Source organism: Pimephales promelas, chromosome 5 (assembly GCF_988280905.1).
Source record: "Pimephales promelas chromosome 5, fPimPro1.hap1.1, whole genome shotgun sequence".
Classification (NCBI taxonomy): domain Eukaryota; kingdom Metazoa; phylum Chordata; class Actinopteri; order Cypriniformes; family Leuciscidae; genus Pimephales; species Pimephales promelas.
In genome coordinates this window covers 25649315-25669245 of record NC_142773.1, presented here as the reverse complement: position 1 = coordinate 25669245, position 19931 = coordinate 25649315, and the positions used below count along the sequence as shown (strand labels likewise).

Sequence of the window (19931 nt, the reverse complement as noted above, 5' to 3'; positions counted from 1 at the left end):
AAAGATCCAACTCAAAAGAACAACTAATTCATGAATAAGACATTGCTACTTCTCTCGAGTACACACCAAGGAGTGCTTTTAATTGAATCATTTAATACATTGATTTGTTCATCACACAAACTGCAAAATACTTGTACCCTGAGTCATATGGGCCACTTTTATGATACATTTATGGTGCTTTTTTTGTTAAAAATAAAAGGCCCCATTCTCTTTTATTTTATTTAAAAGAATAGCCAAACTATTCTTTGACAATTCTCCATTTGTGTCCCACAGAAGAAAGTCGGTCATACAAATTTTACACAGTTCTCCTCTTTCATTTCTTAAGCGTGTTCACATTTTTGCAGCACATCTTGCCAAATAACAGATGATCCTGAGGTTTACTGAACACCTTAGCTGGCTATTTTTGGGAGATCTTACATTTTCACTCTGGTTACTTTGTGGTTTTAGACCTCCATCAATAAGCATGGATTTGAACAAAACTGCACATCAGTGAAGAAAGAAAAGAGGTAGGTCCCAGACCAGTAACTATCCAGGAGCCCCAGAGTCAGACAGACTGTCAGCAGCCCAGGGAGAGAAGTTTCCATTAACAAATTACCCACCGGCTTATGGGGAAAATATAAAGGAGATGGTGAATTTAAGGAAACACTGTTAGAGGGGGGAAAACATCAGGGAACTCCATGAGGGGGAGAAAAGGGTGCTGTGGAGACCGCATTACCCAGGAAAGAATGAACAGCAGGTTTGGACATTGTTCAACATGGAGAGAGGGCAGGAAGTCAAATGTTTTCCTTCAATTCTGCAGGAGCCTTTCCATCCAGTGGCAGTTAATATAGCCATTCTTGCCGTTCTCTCCAGGGTTTTCCAGTAACAATTTCACCCGTAAATAATATCCCAAAATGCCAGCAGAACTAATGAATTATCATCAGCCAGCTGGAAAGAAAGCATAGGTTCCGGAAATGCATGTTCCCATTGATTGATTGTAAGGGACAACCAAAGCCATTAAACTACAATTATAACACAGTTCTGTTTGGACTTTTGGACACACAAGCATAAATCAACAGTGGTGGTTCTTCTAGCCAGAGCAGCATCAGTCTGATGCTTAAAGTACCTTTAAATAACTATAAATGCCATTTTAATTGCATTTTATTGTAATCCGTAATAGATATATACATTTTTTGATGTCACAATCATATTGTGAAATTGGGCAGTCAAGGCCTAATGGTTAGAGTCAAACTGGTAACCTGAAGATTGTGGGTTTGATACTCAATATCCCATTAGCTCCCAGAGAGTCCACAGTTCTCTACGCACTCCTCTTAATGTGTAAACACTAGCTTCGACGAGTTACCATACTTGGCCTTCACTTCACTTTCACTTCAATTTTTTTTTATAACAAAACTTTGTTATAATAAGGCTTTTTATGCAGTGTCTAAGCAGTAGCAGATGTTTTCATAGAAGGTAAATCCAAGTCTAATCAGCATCTGCACTGTGTTGTTGATTTGAAATTAAGACATCCACCAAAACCCAGACTCATTGTGGTCAGAACGAAGTTTCCACGCTGATCTTTTAGATGATCGACCACTTTTACCACTTTTACTTTTACCTTGTACCACTTTTATGATTAATGTAGAATCGTTTTATGGTGTTTCCTCAGTTTTACATACAGGTCTAATCTATGTGGGTTTGTAAATCGCTTCCACATAATCCAGTCAGTCTGGACCTGCAACCCAAATTTCTTTATTTATACAGTACACTACCGTTCAAATAATCAGCAAGTATGACTTAAATTGACCCATTCCTTCTTTTTTAAATAAATGCTGTTCTTTTGAACTTTCTATCAAATCAAGAAATCCTCAAAAAAGCATTCACAAAAAGCATTCACATTCATCAATAATAATAAACATTTCTTTATCCTCAAATTTTTTGTGGGATCATGTGACACTGAAAACTGGAGTAATGGCAAACAATTTTTTTTTCTTTTTTGTATTTTAATCAAATAAAATGCAGCCTTGGTGAGGATAAAATACTCCTTTAAAGAAAAGGAAAAAAAATACCAACCCCAAAATTGTTTGTTTTAGTTTTAAAAGGAATATTAAGTGTTTTACCAAAACATGTCATATTCCATATTCACACATTTCTGTACCAGACGCATGATATAATGGGCATTTAGATGTATAAAAATAATTTGAACATAGTTTTGTGTATTAAAACAACTATCATTCAAACCCTAATAAATGCCTCTTAATATAATAACCCCTATATGTTTTATTGCTTCTGGTCTTCATGGTATAACTTTTAAAGCATCGTCCAAGAATCCTCATAAGATTTCAAAAGTCAGATATCGCATATATGGACTAACGAGTGTGGTTTATTAACGATGGCAGTTCCCTATAGGCTTAGACATGGAGAATCTTTCAGACAAGTTATGGACAGCTGAAACCCTCAAGTTATATTCCAAAGCCAATTAGTGTCAAGATCATGAGAATGTAACAGCTAAATTGATCTGTTTGACTAGTTTGCAGTGCTTGCTTTCAACTCCCTACTATTATCATTCTTGGAGTAAATTACACATGTGCCCTAACTCCCCTAAGAAACCATTTCAGAAGTGTTAACACAGAGATGATGTGTCACACCCCAAGGCTCTGGCCATGGCTAATATTTTTTGAAACTCAGCTCATCTATCCATGCATTCCAACTCTGAGGCACTCCACTTTTATCTGAAGGTCTGAGGGCGAAGATGGAACAGAAAAGGATTGATGAAAAACAATTCCCTTGTGCTAATGAGGCTTATCGTTTACTTTTTCTTGCAGCAGGAGACTGAAAAAGAGAGTTAATACAAGCAAATGATCTACCTCAAAGTGTTCATTTAACTCTTATATAAGCATTTATTGGAAAAGTATGGGAGTAGCTGTAAATTGTAAAGTCTGTCGAAGCTTGAACTAGAAAAGTTGCCCCTTACTTTGTAATCTTGAAGAATCCTCTCAAATAAAGCATATACTATGCAGAGTCTAAGTATGAATTTTAGTACTCAAAGTTTCTGATTATATGACTGTTTTTAAAAAGAAATGCATTTATTTGCATTTCTCTAACTAACGTGTGGTGCTTGTTGGTTCAACTCAAAAAGATGAGTATATTGTAAATTTTTTTACAATATACTTTTTTTTAAGAAAAATTGTGTTGTAAGTTGCACAAACTTAAAGGGCATATAGCAGGTTAGATGACCCAACGAGTCATTGTAGAGAAAAATAATGTAGGAACTAGATTTTCTTTAAAATATACTTCTAAATACGCTACGGAAGCTTCTGGAGTCGTTTTTGTGAGAACATTTTACTTCCGCGTCTGAAATGGGCGTGGCGGGCGTGACACAATGGGTAGCAAAACAATGGATAGCAATGACATTTCGGACGCTAAGGTAATTGTTCAAACTCACTCGTATGACGGACCACAGCCATGCAATTATGAGCCTGCTATGCTGCCAAAAGAACAGGGACAGGCCAGGATAATGTTAGACAGAACGGTCAGAGACAAATTGAGTTGTGCTGTGAGGAGAACCAGTGGAGAACAGGACAGGTGTTTTGGTGAGAGACGTGCTTATAGATATACACGTTCGTTAAGGACATACACTGAGCTCACAATATTGTACAGATTATATTACCATCGTATGTCAGGCCAGTAGACATTAGTATGTTTAGGGTAGATTTATACTATTAAATGTGCATATTTTTCACCTGGGTTATAACAAACAGAAAATTAAAGATTTGAATATTTAAACAACCTAGTAATTATTTAGTTTTTCAATTACAAGTTGCCTCTATTTAGGCCATGACTACCCATTTCACAGTATTTGATGCCATTGGTACAGTATACGACAATCAATATTCTTGCTTCAGCATTCCATGTTAAACTCCATCATATCGACGGGATGATAATCTGAAGTGTAGGTACGCTACACACGACCACGCTTTTCGAAGCCAATGCGAGAAATCCCATCTCTTCACCTGCACAAACCGCACCAGGCACGAAAGATATATAGCACCGTCCCTTTTCTTGTTATAGAAACATGTGAACCAGTTTTTGCAACCTCCACAAACACAATAATTTATGAAGATAAATTAAAATACAAAAACTACCGAAAACACACTGACTCGCGGCCGCTCTCACTGAATACCAGCTGACTCTCCACTGAGCCGAGGCTGAGGCTCCCTGACGTGACGTAAAATGATGTTGAAAAATAAGCCTTTTTTACAAGCAGTCCAAGAAACTGCCACTTTGTCGTTTTAAAACATTTTAAATCCTGCATTAACTTTTCAAATGGTATTTTCATATAAGGTTATATATAAATTTAGATTTTTTTTTCACCTGCAAATACGCTCTTTAAGAATAGTAAGTAAACCAAACAAAACACAATAATCAAGTAAATATACAATATTTTTTTCAGCATAATTTACTTAATCTAAGGTTCTTTTTTTACATGTAGGTAAATCTAGCAAATAGCATGACCACTGTAGTCCAAATTCTGAATAAACGACTTATGAACAGGTTCTTTTTAGTGAATCACACACTTGATTCACTAAAAAGAACCTGTGCATCTGGAATCAGGGTAAAGATAATGACTCTTATTAGCCTCTTCACCAAGTGAAAATAGCAGTATATTCTTTGCACTAAGTGTAAATAGTAGTTAAACGCTCTTTATATGTACAGTGCAAATAGTGGCAGATACTATTTTCTCCTTTAGTGTATTGTAGTATTATTTAATAGTGTGCATTATAACAACATTTCAGTGTATGACTGTATATATTAAAATCATATAGCCCTCCTCTACACCTACCTAACCCTATCCATTAAACACTTAATCCCTTTTTATTTCCAATTTTCAAATCGTTTCTCAATTTTTATTTAAAATGACTGCCTCTTCGAGCTGATATGTGGCAATTCAAACTCAAAAGTTGATGCCACCCACCCCACTCTACACACCACTGCTCCAGTTATCAGCAGGATTTCTTTTGTGAGTTTGTCTGGCTGGATTAGACAATAGTGGGCAGAGTTAGTGCAAATAGCCTCTCCCTAGAAGGTAAATAATATTTACAGTGTAAATACACTCAAATAATATATGTATATTTTTTTTTCTGTAAACCAACTTCACATTCCTTCACATTTTCACACTGAAGACAGTCTTACCCGTGGAGCAGTCGATTCCAAAGAATCCCTCATCGCAGATGCACTGTCCATCCACGCAGCGTCCATTACCTATGCAGTCATTCGGACAGGTCGCGACACTGCAGTCTTCTCCTGAGAATCCACTAAAGCATACACATTTGCCATCCACACAGTGGCCTTTATCTTTGCAGTCATTGGGGCACGTGAGCTGGCTGCAGTCATGGCCGGTGTAGCCTTCATAGCAAACGCAGCGTCCGTCAACACAGCGGCCATTATCGTTGCATTCATCGGGGCAGGATGAGATGGAGCAGTCTGGACCCTCCCAGCCTGGGTTACACTTACAACTGCAGGAGTCATGCTGGTACGTGCCATGCCCACTACAGCTGGTGTCCACACCTAGCACAGGAGAATACTCTTAACATACTGAAGATATGAAGTGGTATTACTACCAGTGCATTTAAATCAGAAGTGGAGAATGGAGCGGAGAGTAACAAAATAAGAGAGAATATTTAATGTATACGCTGATTTGCTACAATGAAATTGAATTTACTGAATTGCAATTGAAAGAAATACAGCAGGCGATATTATTCCGGGTAATTAAGTTATCTGACCTTGGTCCATAAATCTATGGCTGCATCCGAAATATCATCCTTCCTCCCAGAAATCATGGCTACTCATAGGACCCCTTTACATGCTCATTTCATGCGTTTTTAATAATCGGATAGCTAACTGATATGTTAAAATGGTTCCATTTACACTTGCCCACAAATACGTGTCTCCAATTCCCGCTCTATATGCAAATTTCTATGCAGTTCACGTCAGCAAAAGTAGCCTAACTCGCATGAGCTGCATTTTATTAATCATCAGCTGATTTCAAGATAAAAAAGACAGCAGGAGGAGAGAGAACGGCATCAACACAGGTAAAATCATAGTCGCACTTCTTTTAATGAAGATATTGTGGTTTGAGCGTCTGCGACTTACTTACTGTTCTATTTAGGGCAGTTTGAGCGTTGGCTCACTGAAGAGATTCATATGTGGCGTTGCATGTTGCGGTAGCGCCGTCATATATAGCCTACAACATTGTGTTGTTGTTGGGTTTTTTTTACATTTTGGGAGGAGTAAATTTTACACATGTGGTTTCGACAACCAGATGCACTTGTCCAGCTTCATCTGGAATGCGGCCCAGACAGACCACCTCCTTGAGTGGTTTGAGCGATCGTATTTTAACCATCTCGAAAGCGTTTCGGAGGGCATTTACAACTGGTCTTTTAACGACCGAATAGCTATCTGATCAGAGAGAACGCATGAAGTGACCATAGACAGGCCCATAAAGAGAAGGGAAAAGGTACCCAGATGACCTACTTCTTCCGCTTGATTCTGAAGAGTGTGCACGTGATTCTGCTTGTGTGGTGAATGAAAGTGAAGCGACATAATTGGTTGGTCAGATGATAATGACAACATGACGAATGTAGACGACCAGATTATATTCATACTAACTAATGGAAAATCTATTAAGACTGTTCATTTGTGTGCTGTCTTCAAAATCTTTGATTGATACAAAGGTCTTGTATTTTTACATACAGTACATCTCTACTATTATTTGTAGTATTATTCTAAATGCAAGGTGCCAGAGTGAAGTTCCTGAGCATTCTGGTCTAATTTGTAACTGATCATAGAGTTAGTCTATATTACAGTCAAAGATGTATACTGTATGTAATTAGAAAGAAAGGCTGGGGTGTTGCATGTGATAAGGAACACATAACATAAGACAATTCATTTTGCACATCTTTCATTATGCACTAAAATTTTCAGCTATTTGCCATACATTTTAAGTCAATCCAAGTAGCTTGATCTTAAGTTTTTTTTTAAATCAGGGAATAATCTCCTAGGTTAGTATACTAATACCTGACCCTCCTTTGCAGCAGCCCTGAGCGCATTGGCCTTTTAGGTACGTGACCTCCTCCTCCAGGCCATTTACACGGTACAACAGGGCTTTGAAATCCTCAGAGTCAGCACATCCACAACCAGCCGACTGTAGCCGTATGTTGTGCTTGAAGACAATGTCATTCTCTCCATCTACTGTGACTAACTGTCCTTCTGAGGCCTGGTCCTGGGAAAGTTGTGCCACTTGAGAACTCTGCTTACAGCCAGAGTCAATCCTGTAGACATGGCTGAATGTGACTTCTTTCTCTGCTGGAAGCACCTCCTCGGACAACACAAGCTGGGTCACCGTAAAGAGCGTCCCCAGAAGAAAGTAACCTCTCTTCAGCCGGTTGAATCTAACAATCATAGTTTCTAAAAGAAAGCAGAAAAGACGTGAACTCTTGGAGAATCTTATGGTGATTGTGTGGTTGAATTTACAAGCATTTCTTTCTCAAAATATCAAACTTTCCTTATGGTTTGTGGTCCCACCTTCCAGTAAGGAGCTTGATTTGCATACACACATGAAAATCAATGCTCAAGACATCACATTATGTTTAATGGAGCGAAATCTGTTTTACAAGGCCAGTGTTATAGATGTCTGATCCTACTGGGCAGACCTTATGTTTGCCAAGCACATTCCATCAAAACCATTAATTGCACATTCCACAACCACAAGGGCTTCTGGGAGCAGGGAACACTTTAAACTAAATGATGTAATCCCCATGACAGTTATGTCATTCATATCTTTTAATACACCTCTGCAAAGTAGGAGGTTTTACAAATTAGGAGAAAAAACGTGCTTCAAAAGAGCCACCAGGGACTTGTTTGCTTTAAAACTAAAATATGAATTGAAATAACTTTCTTTTCCTGAGCACCAGCAAAAAGCATGGCCCCAGCATACCTTCATGTAATTCATTAACAGTAAGTATGTGAATCGTGTGTGGTCCTGGGAATCTTGATGTGGAAAAAAAGGCTTTTCTCTTTACATTTTACATTTTAGTACTAATCTAAATGAATTATAAGTACATGTATACAGCAGATCCTCATAAATTACAGCATTCTTGCATAAATAAATCTGATATAAAAGTATTTAAAAATTACATAATATAATTAATACATTAAAAATCTGTTTTTTTAAATGTGTAAAAAAAATATTATTTACATGCGTCTGATTGTTGTAGATAGACAGAATAGAACTTGAGAAAAAAAATCATAACCCATAGAAGTTGAGACATATCTAGCCATTATGCAATGCAAAGGCAAGGGTCCCTGTGAGCCTACAGGACCGTAAGTGACAGCCATCTACTCTGCTTTTACAGCTGACACTGCATAACCTGTGACGACAACCAATTAATATCTATATGCGCTTTTCTTTTATGGATTTGAAATATGTCCTATTATCAATCACAACACTGTATGTAGTAAACAGAAAATGACAAATGGCTTAAAAATTCAGCACCACGTTTTTGAATTTGCCATTCATTTTTCACCTTGTTTTGGAACATTAAGATAATCTGTGTAAATGTGGCGCTTAAATATAAACACGGATCAACACACATCAAAGTCCAGAAGCAGATGTGGAATGGCAGAAATGCTGAAATGAGAAGACAGAGCACTCCCTCGGGACCCAGATAGAAATGTGAACAGAAGCACAGAAAAATCTGGAACTCATGCCGTACGGATCAACCAACTGAGAAGAAAACAGTGCTGGCGGCTGTTGTTTTTGACAGATTCTCTTTTGCAGATGTGGACGGCTATTCCATTGCATTAGTCTGAGAAGACTTCAAACGACCATTTTGTGGTTATCAATTTCCAAATAATAACCTTAAAAAAACAAGTAAAGCAATATGAATCGTTCACTAAATACAAAATGACTTGTCCACCAGCCAATATATTCTTGTCAATGCAACCCAACTGTATGTGTCCAATAGTAGACCTCAATGCAAATAATAGTGACTTCAAAAACAACATCAATAGCACAAACAAAATGTCAGAGCAAAACAATTATAACATTAACCACATAACAAATCAGCAGTACAAGTTCATATAAAATAGTTTGTTACGGTCTGTTGAGCAATTTGCGACTATTTAGAGGAATAATTTTGGTTTAACATGTGTTTTTATGTAGATTCAAAGCCATCCACATCTGTGACTCATGGAACAAAGTATTTCACTGCATGATCCCTCCTAATTGATATATCAAAATAACAATATGCGACTCACATGGGTAATATTTAAACACTTAGCACTGAACTCAAACAGGCGGGAGAGCCTCTCCATCATCTAAAGGACTCCCTGGTGCTAATTAGATTGGGCACTGCAGTACTGAAGCATGGGGTGGTGAGGTCCATGACCGTCCAGCCGTAGCCCACATCACATCCCAGACACCACACACATGCTAGAGCTGCGAACCCCTTTGAGGGTCTCGTTTATTGCTTTCTGTCAGAGGCTTTTATTTCTTGCGCGCTTTTTCTTTTTGCTCTTTTATTTATCTTGGAGAGGACACATGGAAAAGCCAGCCAACTTTCTTCCACAGGGGATGTTTGAGTCTGCATGCACGTACATAAACACACTAAAGAAGATGCTCTACAGTAACTGAACCAGTAACTGAACACACGATAGCACTGGGAAAATCACTATATACTTTTTGCCCACATTTTGCATAATGCATGATTATATACCCTATATATATATAGCTCTGTTTCAGATGCAGAGGAACAGACAGTTACAACTAGAAAAATATATAGTAATAACAATAATGGTTATAATAATTCAAAAGATATGTCTTATTTCATGCCTTTTTGTGTAGTGTATACCATTCAAGAATCTCACTGAGTTTAAGTTAATTTCCAATTGGACACAGTAATGTTTGAAAATCTATTTTCTATACCCAGTGAACAATTCAGCAAGCCGTGCCCAATGAAATCCCTGCAACAGCAGTAGTGGAAAGGATGCTTAACAGAGCCTGGTTCAAGACATAGAAGAGATGCATGCAGCTAAGTGGCCGTTGGCTCTTTTCTGTTTGATCTCGAAACCAAGTCAAAACATAATCTTTCAATGCTATGACTGGGACTTATTCGTGGCTTTTAGAAGGGTAAAAGGCAAGTGCAAAGACCTACAAGCAATAAGGCAATAAGACTGTGAATGTGAACAGCATAAATCACATTCTTAGAGGGGAATAAAGTGAGGTAGAAGCCGGGAAAACAGAGAACCAGACTGTGCTGTGCCATGCCCTCTCCTCTCCTGAGACGCATTAGGAAGAAGACAAAAACAGTCTGTTCCACAGCATCTGAAGCGGAGCCCCAGTTGCACCATTAGGAAGGAGATTCAGGGCTTACCAATGCATAGACAAAAGAGGTGGAGAGGTGAGGAGTGCAGACTGTGAGCCGCAAACATGCAGCACTAGTGATTTTCCCCTTTGCTCTTCAGCTGATGAGAGCTGAAAGCAATTAAGCTTAAGACTAGGTACAGACTCATTTCCTCTCCTCAGTATGAACGACTGGGGAATGAAACCACAGCAGCCTTAGATGATCTTTCAGATGCCTAAAACTGATTTTGTTAGCCTGTAATGTGTAATGTGCGGGCAGCATATAGTAAAACTCCAGTGGGCTGCGTGCAACATCTGCTGTTCATCTGATCTGGGCTTCTGATAATACCTGAAGCCAACACAGTAGCCTTTCGTCCTAATCTAGCAGACGAGGGGGATGTTGCTTAGATCTTGTGTAAAGGTGGGTTCCAAACAGGTTAATTACAACGCATATATGCTTCAGAACAAAAATACAGATGGAACGAGCAGGAAACACAGCCTTATATGACAACCATATTTTTTATGTTATGGCAAGTAGGGAGGTTTCAAATAGCATACCAATACACATTGCAAAGTAATATCAAATATTTTGAAATAAAATAGTAACTTGTTTGGGGGAAAAATTATTATTTATTTCTATTAAAAAAAAAAGGTTTTAATTTACAAACCATGTTGCCAAGCACCTGACTTCAAACACATTTTTTCCACTATTAGGCATTGTCCATTGGGACACATTATCTTGTCAAGACTGGGACACTGTACAAGATTTATTTATCAACTGGTCATTTTAAGGCTTTTTTTCATTGAGCACTATTTATTGAAATGAAGCTGTTTGTACTTTTTAACCATGAGATTATTGTACCAAATGACAAAATATGAATCAATGTCAATGCTTTCAGTATATTTGACTAAAAAAAGGATACATTTGGAAATGGTTCTTTACCATTGACAATTAGCAATTACAAAAATAGAAAAGGAAATTTTAATCTGTTTTTAATCTGATCTGATTATTAAATATAAATGACTTGACGTGATTCAGACATTTAAAACAAATGTTTTAACTTGAATAATACTAGGTCATTTAGATTTGATCATAAAGTACATTTGTCAAAACAGGTTTACAGTGTAGATTAAATATTCAAGAATTGGAAAATTATTTTAAAATTAGTTTACTACGAAGCAATTACTAATAAAATGTAAGGATTTCTTTAAAAATCACAGCTTGTTATTGGCCCTTCACAAACACCATAAGATGTCAATAAAATAGAAAAAGTGAGAAGTTCATGCACATGCAATAATGAAGCTGCAGATGCCTTACCCCAGAATACTCTCTGCCACAGTAATATAGAAACACCGACTGACGCCTATTACTGCAAGCACCTGTTTATAAACTCAGACTATAGGCATTCAAGGCCCTCCTGTCCAGCAATGTCCCGGGAAGTCCTTCAGCTCTCTGCCTTCAAACTGTTTAAATGTCCTCGTTGCAGCACTGAGCCAATGGCCAGCCTGGGTGTGGCTACCTCCAAAACTTAAACATAGAGGACAGAACTGAATGAGGGAGGTAATGTTGAACATTGTCTGGATCTTATTTCATTAAATATAAAATTTGCAAGTGTGCTCCATGCATAGCCTACCACCATCCCTCGCAGGTAAATTTTAGAGTGTTTTTTATTTCAGAGCTTTTCTTACAGTAGCAGTGCTAATCAATCTATTCAGGAATTGTGATATATAAATTCTGACAGGCATTTGTAGAGCCAAATTCAATTTTTTTTTTCCATTTGCGCACACATTTTTTCCTCTTCCAAAAGTTGTATAACTTTACAAATGGAAATTGATTCCTAATCTTATCTAAACTCCACACATATTTTTCTGTCAGCCTATAATCAAGATTTTAAGTGGAACGGAACAGCAATTATCAGAAGTCATCAGTAGTAAGTTGTTTGACTATAATTTCCCAGACATCTGTTGAACTCACGGTGTTGTGTTACACTGAGTGAGGAGAAATGCTTGGGCAGAAACGGCGAGCAGGCCAGGTGTAATGTTTATTAAAGAGAAGCAGCGGTCCGGCTTTTTACATAATGTAGTCGTATATTATTTCTCAGACAGTTCCTCATGGAGCACTTTCAACTGATGTTGTCATTGAACAAAGTCACAATTATATGCCTTAAAATATTCCCTTTAGTCCTGCAGGAGATATACTCAATGTTTAATTTGTTAAGGGCTAAACATAGAGCCTGAACACTATAAAAAAAATCTTTGGCACACCTGATTGTCTCCATAAATATTTGGATACTTTTACATGTGGTTGGAATATGTAGGGAATAAGAACAAGGAAAAAGTGTTCTGTAGTCAGGAAATGTCCAGATGCATGCTGAAAAAAAAGTCATGCTAGTTGCAGTACCTCTCACTCAGCAGTGATTCTCTGAGTAAGTGATTGTGTCCGTGTCTATGTCTTTAATTACCCTTGAAAAACAGTAAACACTCTTACTACTGGTTTTTAATTAGGCCCTAGATGTCATTTTGCTTTTTGGGTGAATGATTTACAGACTGCAGTTAGACAGATTTACAACTAAGTTATGAATTAAATCTGTATTTAGTCATGTATAACAATGCACAAAATCTATGTACCCCTTTTTGTAATATTTCATAAAAAAAATCATATTTAGCTTTTTTTGATTGATTGATTGATTGATTGATGATTAGATTTGAAGGGATAGTTATGCAAATAATAAATACTGTCATTGTGTACTGTCATACTGACGTTGTAATAGTCTTTTAAAATCAAATCTGTTTTAAAAAGACAAAGGTAAGTGAATGATCCGTTTTAATTTTTAGTTTTAGAAAACTATTGTAACTTTAAATGGATCATGAACTGGCTTTTTGAATTTTATTATATTGTTGTCTGAGGTCAACTTATGACGTTCTCTTGTTTTTTTGCATTCAAGAACATCAAAATGAGTAAGTATACTAGGCTATTTTCTACCCTTTTGAGCCAAGCTGAAAAACGTCCTCGGTTTTTATGGACGTCTCGCACTGAACACTTGGAAGTAAAACGCCCACTGCTGTAAGTGGACAGTTTTGCATTGTAATGAGTTTCAACTCACTGGTGTACGTGGGGGAAATTGTTTTGAAAACGTCCAATGTTGTAAAATGGCAACCGGCATGAGTCCGTGTGTTGCACCATTCCTGTCGGATCCAATATAGACGCCACAGCACCGTTCTTTAATCTTAATTGGTCTGCAAATCCAGTTTACAAAACAATCCTCAGTGAAATGAAGCGAACAGGACGATGTTTTACCCTCATCAGCTGGAACATCATTAAAAATAAAGAACCACACATTCCTTTTGGAATCCAGAGGAAGCTTATGCAGCGTCTTCTTCCACAACCAGGCACTGCACAATATTTTGTATTGCTTGGTAGTTCGATCCGGTTTGTCATCACGAGGTAGGCATCTATGTTATTTAGCTATGCGTGTAATGCGCGAATCGGTGGGCGGGGCTAAACTGGCCTTGTTGAAGTAGGCGTTGATCTTCTCCTGCGGGGGTGGCGTTTTATCCTCTTTGACGTCATAGTTCCCCACTTTGAAAAACGAGTCGTTTGCTGAGCCTGGTGTCAACAAAAGCTTTTATTGGAATAACAAGGATGTTCTGAAACTTACAGGATATCTTATAATATGATGACAAGATGTCAAAAGCTCAAGGAAAATTTGATTTCTCAGTTCATCACCCCTTTAAATAAACAAAACAACAACAACAAATAAGCAAAGTTAGTGGCAAAATATTTCGTGGTCTTATACTGTACGTGTCTTAATCATTTTAATCACAAATCTCTGGTCAAGTAATTAGCAAGTAAAATCTGGACCAAAACATGAGCCTGATGGACTTGTTCTTGAGTCACTTCTTGGTTGTCTTTGAAACTTGAAGAGGAGCATTGTCTTGTTGAAAAATTACATTTGATCATTCCTCTTTAGATAACAACTTTTCATTGATGGAAAGCAAGCCATTCTGCAATATTCTCCTGTACTTCAAAGCATTAAATGACATTTCACAGAGAAGTATAGCTCCCCATACCAGCAGCTAAAAAGGCTCCCCACACACAATCATAGCCCTTCCTCCATGCTTCACTGTGAGGATGCATTTATTATTATATGTATATTACTAGATTCAACAAGACACCGCTCTGAAGCATCACCATGTTTTCACATGTTTTTCATGTCATCACCGAGTTTCACTGTTGTGATTCATCACTCCACACACACAACTTCCCGTATTCTGCAAAAGAAATGTTTTAAGTGCATTTGCTTAAATTTTGCTATAGTTTGACCAATAATGTGTGGTTAACACAAAAGCTTTTAATGCATGTATAGTGGCTAAATATTTTCTAAATAAAAGTATTGCACCCTTGCTAAATAAAAGTATTCATTTATTCATTTTTTTTTTTTTTAAATTACTGACCAAATAAATAAATATATATATATATATATATATATATATATATACATTAATGGCTACATTGGCTATATTATTTTACCACATACATACCAATGAACTATGCATTTGAATGATACGTGTTTAAGTCAAGCTCTGGGTACCACATGATTTACATGTTCCAGAGAGCTCTAAATCATTTACCCTTTGAGCGATACACATGTTTGAGGTCCCCCCTGACATCCTAACATATATCAAACCAGTTCCCTTTTGAATTATTGAATTATGTTCCAGTTTTTCAAAGTATTGAGATGAGACCCACAAACGAAATATGACTTTCATCTGTCACTCATTTTTCACCATTGGCCCTCTCTCTCTGTGTGTATTTGAGAAGAGGATCTGTGTGATTAATGTGTTTGGCCACCAGTGTTGTGTGTACAAGAATGCAGCAGAAATGTGGCGTGGCGTGAAGCAGACTTGGGGCTTTTACCATGCTTTTTATGAGGCAGAGGCTCAGCAAGAGTTTGTGCTTAAAGGAAGCAGGGATATTTTTCAATAAAGACTTGATATTCGCAGAATAAAAAAAAATGGTGGGGGGAGGAAAAAATGTTGATTGCTATGCTGGAGGTTTATGATGATCACAATTAGGCAATAACCTGTAGCTATAAAAACACAAACACAATTTATAAGCAGACTACACGTTAGACAAACTCAGGAGTGTACATTTTGTCCCACAACCCATCTCTCTTCTGTTGAAAACGAAACTTAATACAGCGTATTTGTTTGAAGTCTACTAAAAAGGTGCAGAGACTTGAGGCTACAACGACAAGCTGCAAGGAAATCTATCAAAGAAAACAAAATCTCTGTACTTAAACATATTTAGATGGAATGCTTCTGGGTTTTATTAGACTGGTTTTGAAGGTCAACCCCACCATAAGAGAACTAAGAGGGGGAAAAGACATTTAAATTAAAGCCATAAGGCCTCAAGCTCTGCAAATAAACCTTCTACCAACTTATACGTGTGAGACACATATCCAATATTCTATATCACACTGTCAACAGCAGGGGATATGTAATCCATTCATCTATCTGCCTGTCTCCAAAGCGGGGAACACAACAAATCTTTTCAAAGCTATGGCAGGAAGCTCCAAGGAACCGACTGGGATGTGCTCCTATATATTGTTGTGCAATTCTTTACTCACTGAACCGAGACATCGTTAGCATTAACGATGGGAGAAAATGTGATCCTACTAATAACGATTTGCTCTTCAAAAGTTGACCGATGGCCTTAATCACACAACACACTTAAGAATGATTGTTGTTGTAACTTAAAGCAGGAATATGTATGGCACTAAACATACTAGCATCCAGGTGACCTTTAAGTTCAGCACAAAAGGCATTCTTCACATTCATGCCATCTCACTGAATCAGTGAGATGGCATGAATGCCTTTTTTTATTGCCTTTTTTTTTTTATCAGACCTATGTGAGGCGGATTTATTTTAACTCCATTGCAGGACTCTTTGGGACAGCATGTTCCCAACCTGAAAACTGTAAAAGAGCTTCATTGCTCTTTTGACAGCCTTTCACTTCCTAAAATGTATACAGATGTAATGTACTGTAAATGCAAGACAAAAATGCAAAATCAATCAATCAGTAAGTATGTCAATAAAGACTTTAAAAGTAGACACCATATAATAAGAGAATCAGAATTTTTTGTACAATTAGTAAGTTAACCTTAATATCACCATATTCTTTACCCTTTGACAATGCATCCATTATAGTTGATTGAGAAGTAGTTTGACAGACCAAAAATAACTGAAATGCACCATATCTTTTGGAAAGTTGAGCTGAGCTCAGAGCAGCTAAACAATAGAAAGATTTAAAGGCACAGTATGCAAGTTCCCACAAAGGCAGCTTATCCAAAAAGGATATACAACGACAGTAAAGGACGAGAGGGAAACAGGATTTTTTATGGTGCTGTTTTTATTATGCTTAAATGTGGCAGTCGGCAGCTGTTGCTCCTTTTGTTTTGTTGAATATGTATATTTTACCATTACCTTTTTCCCTGAACTTGAACTTTGTTACTCGTACAGGTCCGTTTATTTGACAAATTAAATTTGTGGGGTAATGCAGCACTGTTTTACTGATGTTATTAATATGTTTGAGTGAGTTGAAAGTTGTGTTATAACGTTAGCCTACTCTGTGAGTTCGCTCTGTGGCTGGGGGCACACAAACTACAGCTGGATTGACAATATCATAGTAAAAGCTGAATGTCATGCAATTAGTTTTAAATATTGTTTGGTATGAAAATGCCGAATTACTGTTACTGCAATAAAATATATATTTCTGTTTACGCTATGTTAGCCACAAAATAAGTGTTGTCTCTTGAGGCAAACATGTCACTCGCAGTAAACCAAGAAACAATACAACCGTGTTAAATAACAATGATTCTATTTCTCTGAATTTAAATATTGTTGGAAACATTTGGGATCATGTAAGTACAAGTCAACAAAATACAGTAGGCTATATAACATTGGACAGTGTTTTTTGTATGTGTTAATCCAAAAATCTTACATATTGTGCCTTTAATTGGTAAGAAAGAATAGAGACCCTGAAAGAGATATCTAAACTCTGATTTTGAAATAGGCTCATTTTGCTACTCGCTCAGAGCCTGTTTCCAAAAAAGTGGAGTATCCCTTTAACGCTACTTTTAGTTAGACATGTTCAAATCTGTAAATATAGTGTTCCAGGAGAATTTCACCAAGTATCATTCACAATATTAATTATGAGACCATACAAAACACCAACTTATTAGACAAAAAGGCCATCAAAATATCCTATAACTGATAACAGTATCCCACAGGCATAAAAAGAGAGCAAAGCTCGTCTTCTCTCACCTGTTTCTCATTGGCCACCGAGGGGTCTTTCCTCTTTAGATATAATGTAATGTGAACACTTGACTTGACCCTCACTGCATGGCCCAAAAATACATTCTTTCTTTATGTATAGCAGAGGTCAAATCTCTGGTCCCATATGGCGTCACTGTTTCTTTACAACATTTGTGGACTCTTCAGTTTTCTCTTTGCTTTTATGTTTTTGTTTTTCATTCAAGACAGACTTTTCTTGATAGGTTGCACATATACAAGGCAACAAGTGACAAGTTTATGAGTTAATCATTGAGCCATAAACTGAAATTATTCATAAAACACATTGGATGTGTCCAAAAATGCATACTCTCATGAGTAGGTACTTATTTTGAATAAGTAATTACTTCACGAGTCACGACCATTGAAAAAGTACCGGTAGTATGAGTGAATTTAATTTAATCTGGACGTACTACTTTGCTTTTTGCTGCCTTTAACAGAGCAACTCCACCAATCACAAATCCTCTTCTGTGGCCTCGTGGGACAGTAAATTGTCCATTGTGTTCACACTTCAGAATCTTGTCACCCGGACACTTTTTGCCTAATCTTTTACTGTGAATTCGGACAAACTTTTTTTCACATGCTTTTCGCCTACTGGGAAGTATGCAATTTCATAGTTATACAGCACACTAATCTTTAAGATCTTACCTTCATACTATTGAAATACAAACTGGATGACAGAACACAACGTGTGCACCTTTTGCAAACTATGTATCACAATTACAGTGAATAATAGTACATTTCTTTGTAAAATTTTCTAAAATTGACAGAAATTTCTGTGTTTCTGTGATTTCACTGTCATGTGCTAGGAGGCGCTATGACACATAAGGTAGTAATAATGCATAATTATGTAAAATAATCAATATTAAACAGAATATAAATCAAAACTGCCCAATGTAACTGAATGAAATGTCAACCCAGGATGATCTATCATCATTCTGATCATGATTCAGAAATATTATTTGACAAAAACGCGAATTTGCTCAAAACCTTGCTTTTTTATGAAACTTACCCATATAAATGTTGATAAAAAAGGAATGTATGTATTTTGAAAAAAACTTTTTTTTTGTTATTTTTGTTTGTTTCAAAGCAGAGGGTCCATTCTTTCTTCTGACATATTGCATGTTCAGGTATTCATAAAATATTCTGGATGATTCATAAAATATTCTGCATGGCAACTTTTTCAAAAATGCTGGCAGGGAAAGAGTTAAAATGAAAGTTTATTGCTTTCACATTAATAAATGACCTCTCACTTTAGCTTAAAGTAAAGCATCCCAGCCAGAGGATTGATATAATTCAAGATCATGTGTGAAATGTTTCCATAAGTCTAATCAAATGAACTAAAGTACTTCACCAGTCACATTCTCCATGCTAAATTAGATATCCCCTACCCACCCACTCAGGTGGGTGCAGAAACACTACACTTCAGCTGTCCACAACTCCATACATCCACACAGTTTATATGTACTGTTGAAAATAATGCACCATGGCGTGAGGAAATCAGTCATGCAATCTCGCCTCTAATGGCAGCTCTCCCCAAACGTCTATGGATTCAATTTATCCTCTTAGTTAAATGGTTAAAACAGGTCAGAAACACATGTAGACATGCACATGTCAGTCTTTTTTTTTTTTCTCAGCAGACCATTCTCAATTACCCAACTCAATAAAAGAAGCTTTCTTAAAGTTTAGAGACTACAGAATTGTGTTGGGTGACTCCGCTCCACTGAGTGGAAAAGGGTAGAGGGTGCCCTGAGAGTACACTTCCTGTTAACCTTGGTGGTCCCATTGAATGACTTCACAGATGGCCATGTAAAAAAAAAAAAAACTCTAAAGAGGAATAAAGTCCCAGTTATCATTTTATATTTCATTTTGGGTTGACTCATCATGAACGTCGATGTGCTGTGTTTGATGGGATTAACAGTTAGGTTTGGAAGGCGGGATCGCTCTGAGTGTGATGGTTGGCCATGTGAAGTTCATTCCCTCTGATGTCTCTATTTCTTAATAATGTCAAAACCAGACATGCATCGAGGACAAAACATTAATCAAATACTAGTCGTGCTTCTCTGCGGAGATTAGAGGTTTAATGTTCACACTGTTTTGTTTACTGTTTGTTACAGATTAAAGGATGGATAGATTCTCTTTTTTTCATGGGCCTCTGCATCTGTTGAACAGAAGGACCAGAGTATAAAACGTCGAT

General features: G+C 37.1%; 1 protein-coding gene across 2 annotated transcripts in view; it reads right to left on the bottom strand.

Annotated features, from left to right (window-relative positions):
• tnn (tenascin N) overlaps positions 1 to 11809 on the bottom strand; it is a 30614-nt gene extending 18805 nt beyond the window's left edge. For both annotated transcript variants that reach the window (XM_039654802.2, XM_039654803.2), the window contains exons 1-3: positions 11700 to 11809; positions 7057 to 7446; positions 5173 to 5547 (exon numbers count right to left, since the gene is read on the bottom strand). In XM_039654802.2, coding sequence (XP_039510736.2) covers positions 5173 to 5547; positions 7057 to 7441 — 760 coding nt within the window. In that variant the 5' untranslated portion in view covers positions 7442 to 7446; positions 11700 to 11809. The remainder of the gene's footprint in view (positions 1 to 5172; positions 5548 to 7056; positions 7447 to 11699) is intronic.
• Positions 11810 to 19931: the final 8122 nt, after the last annotated feature.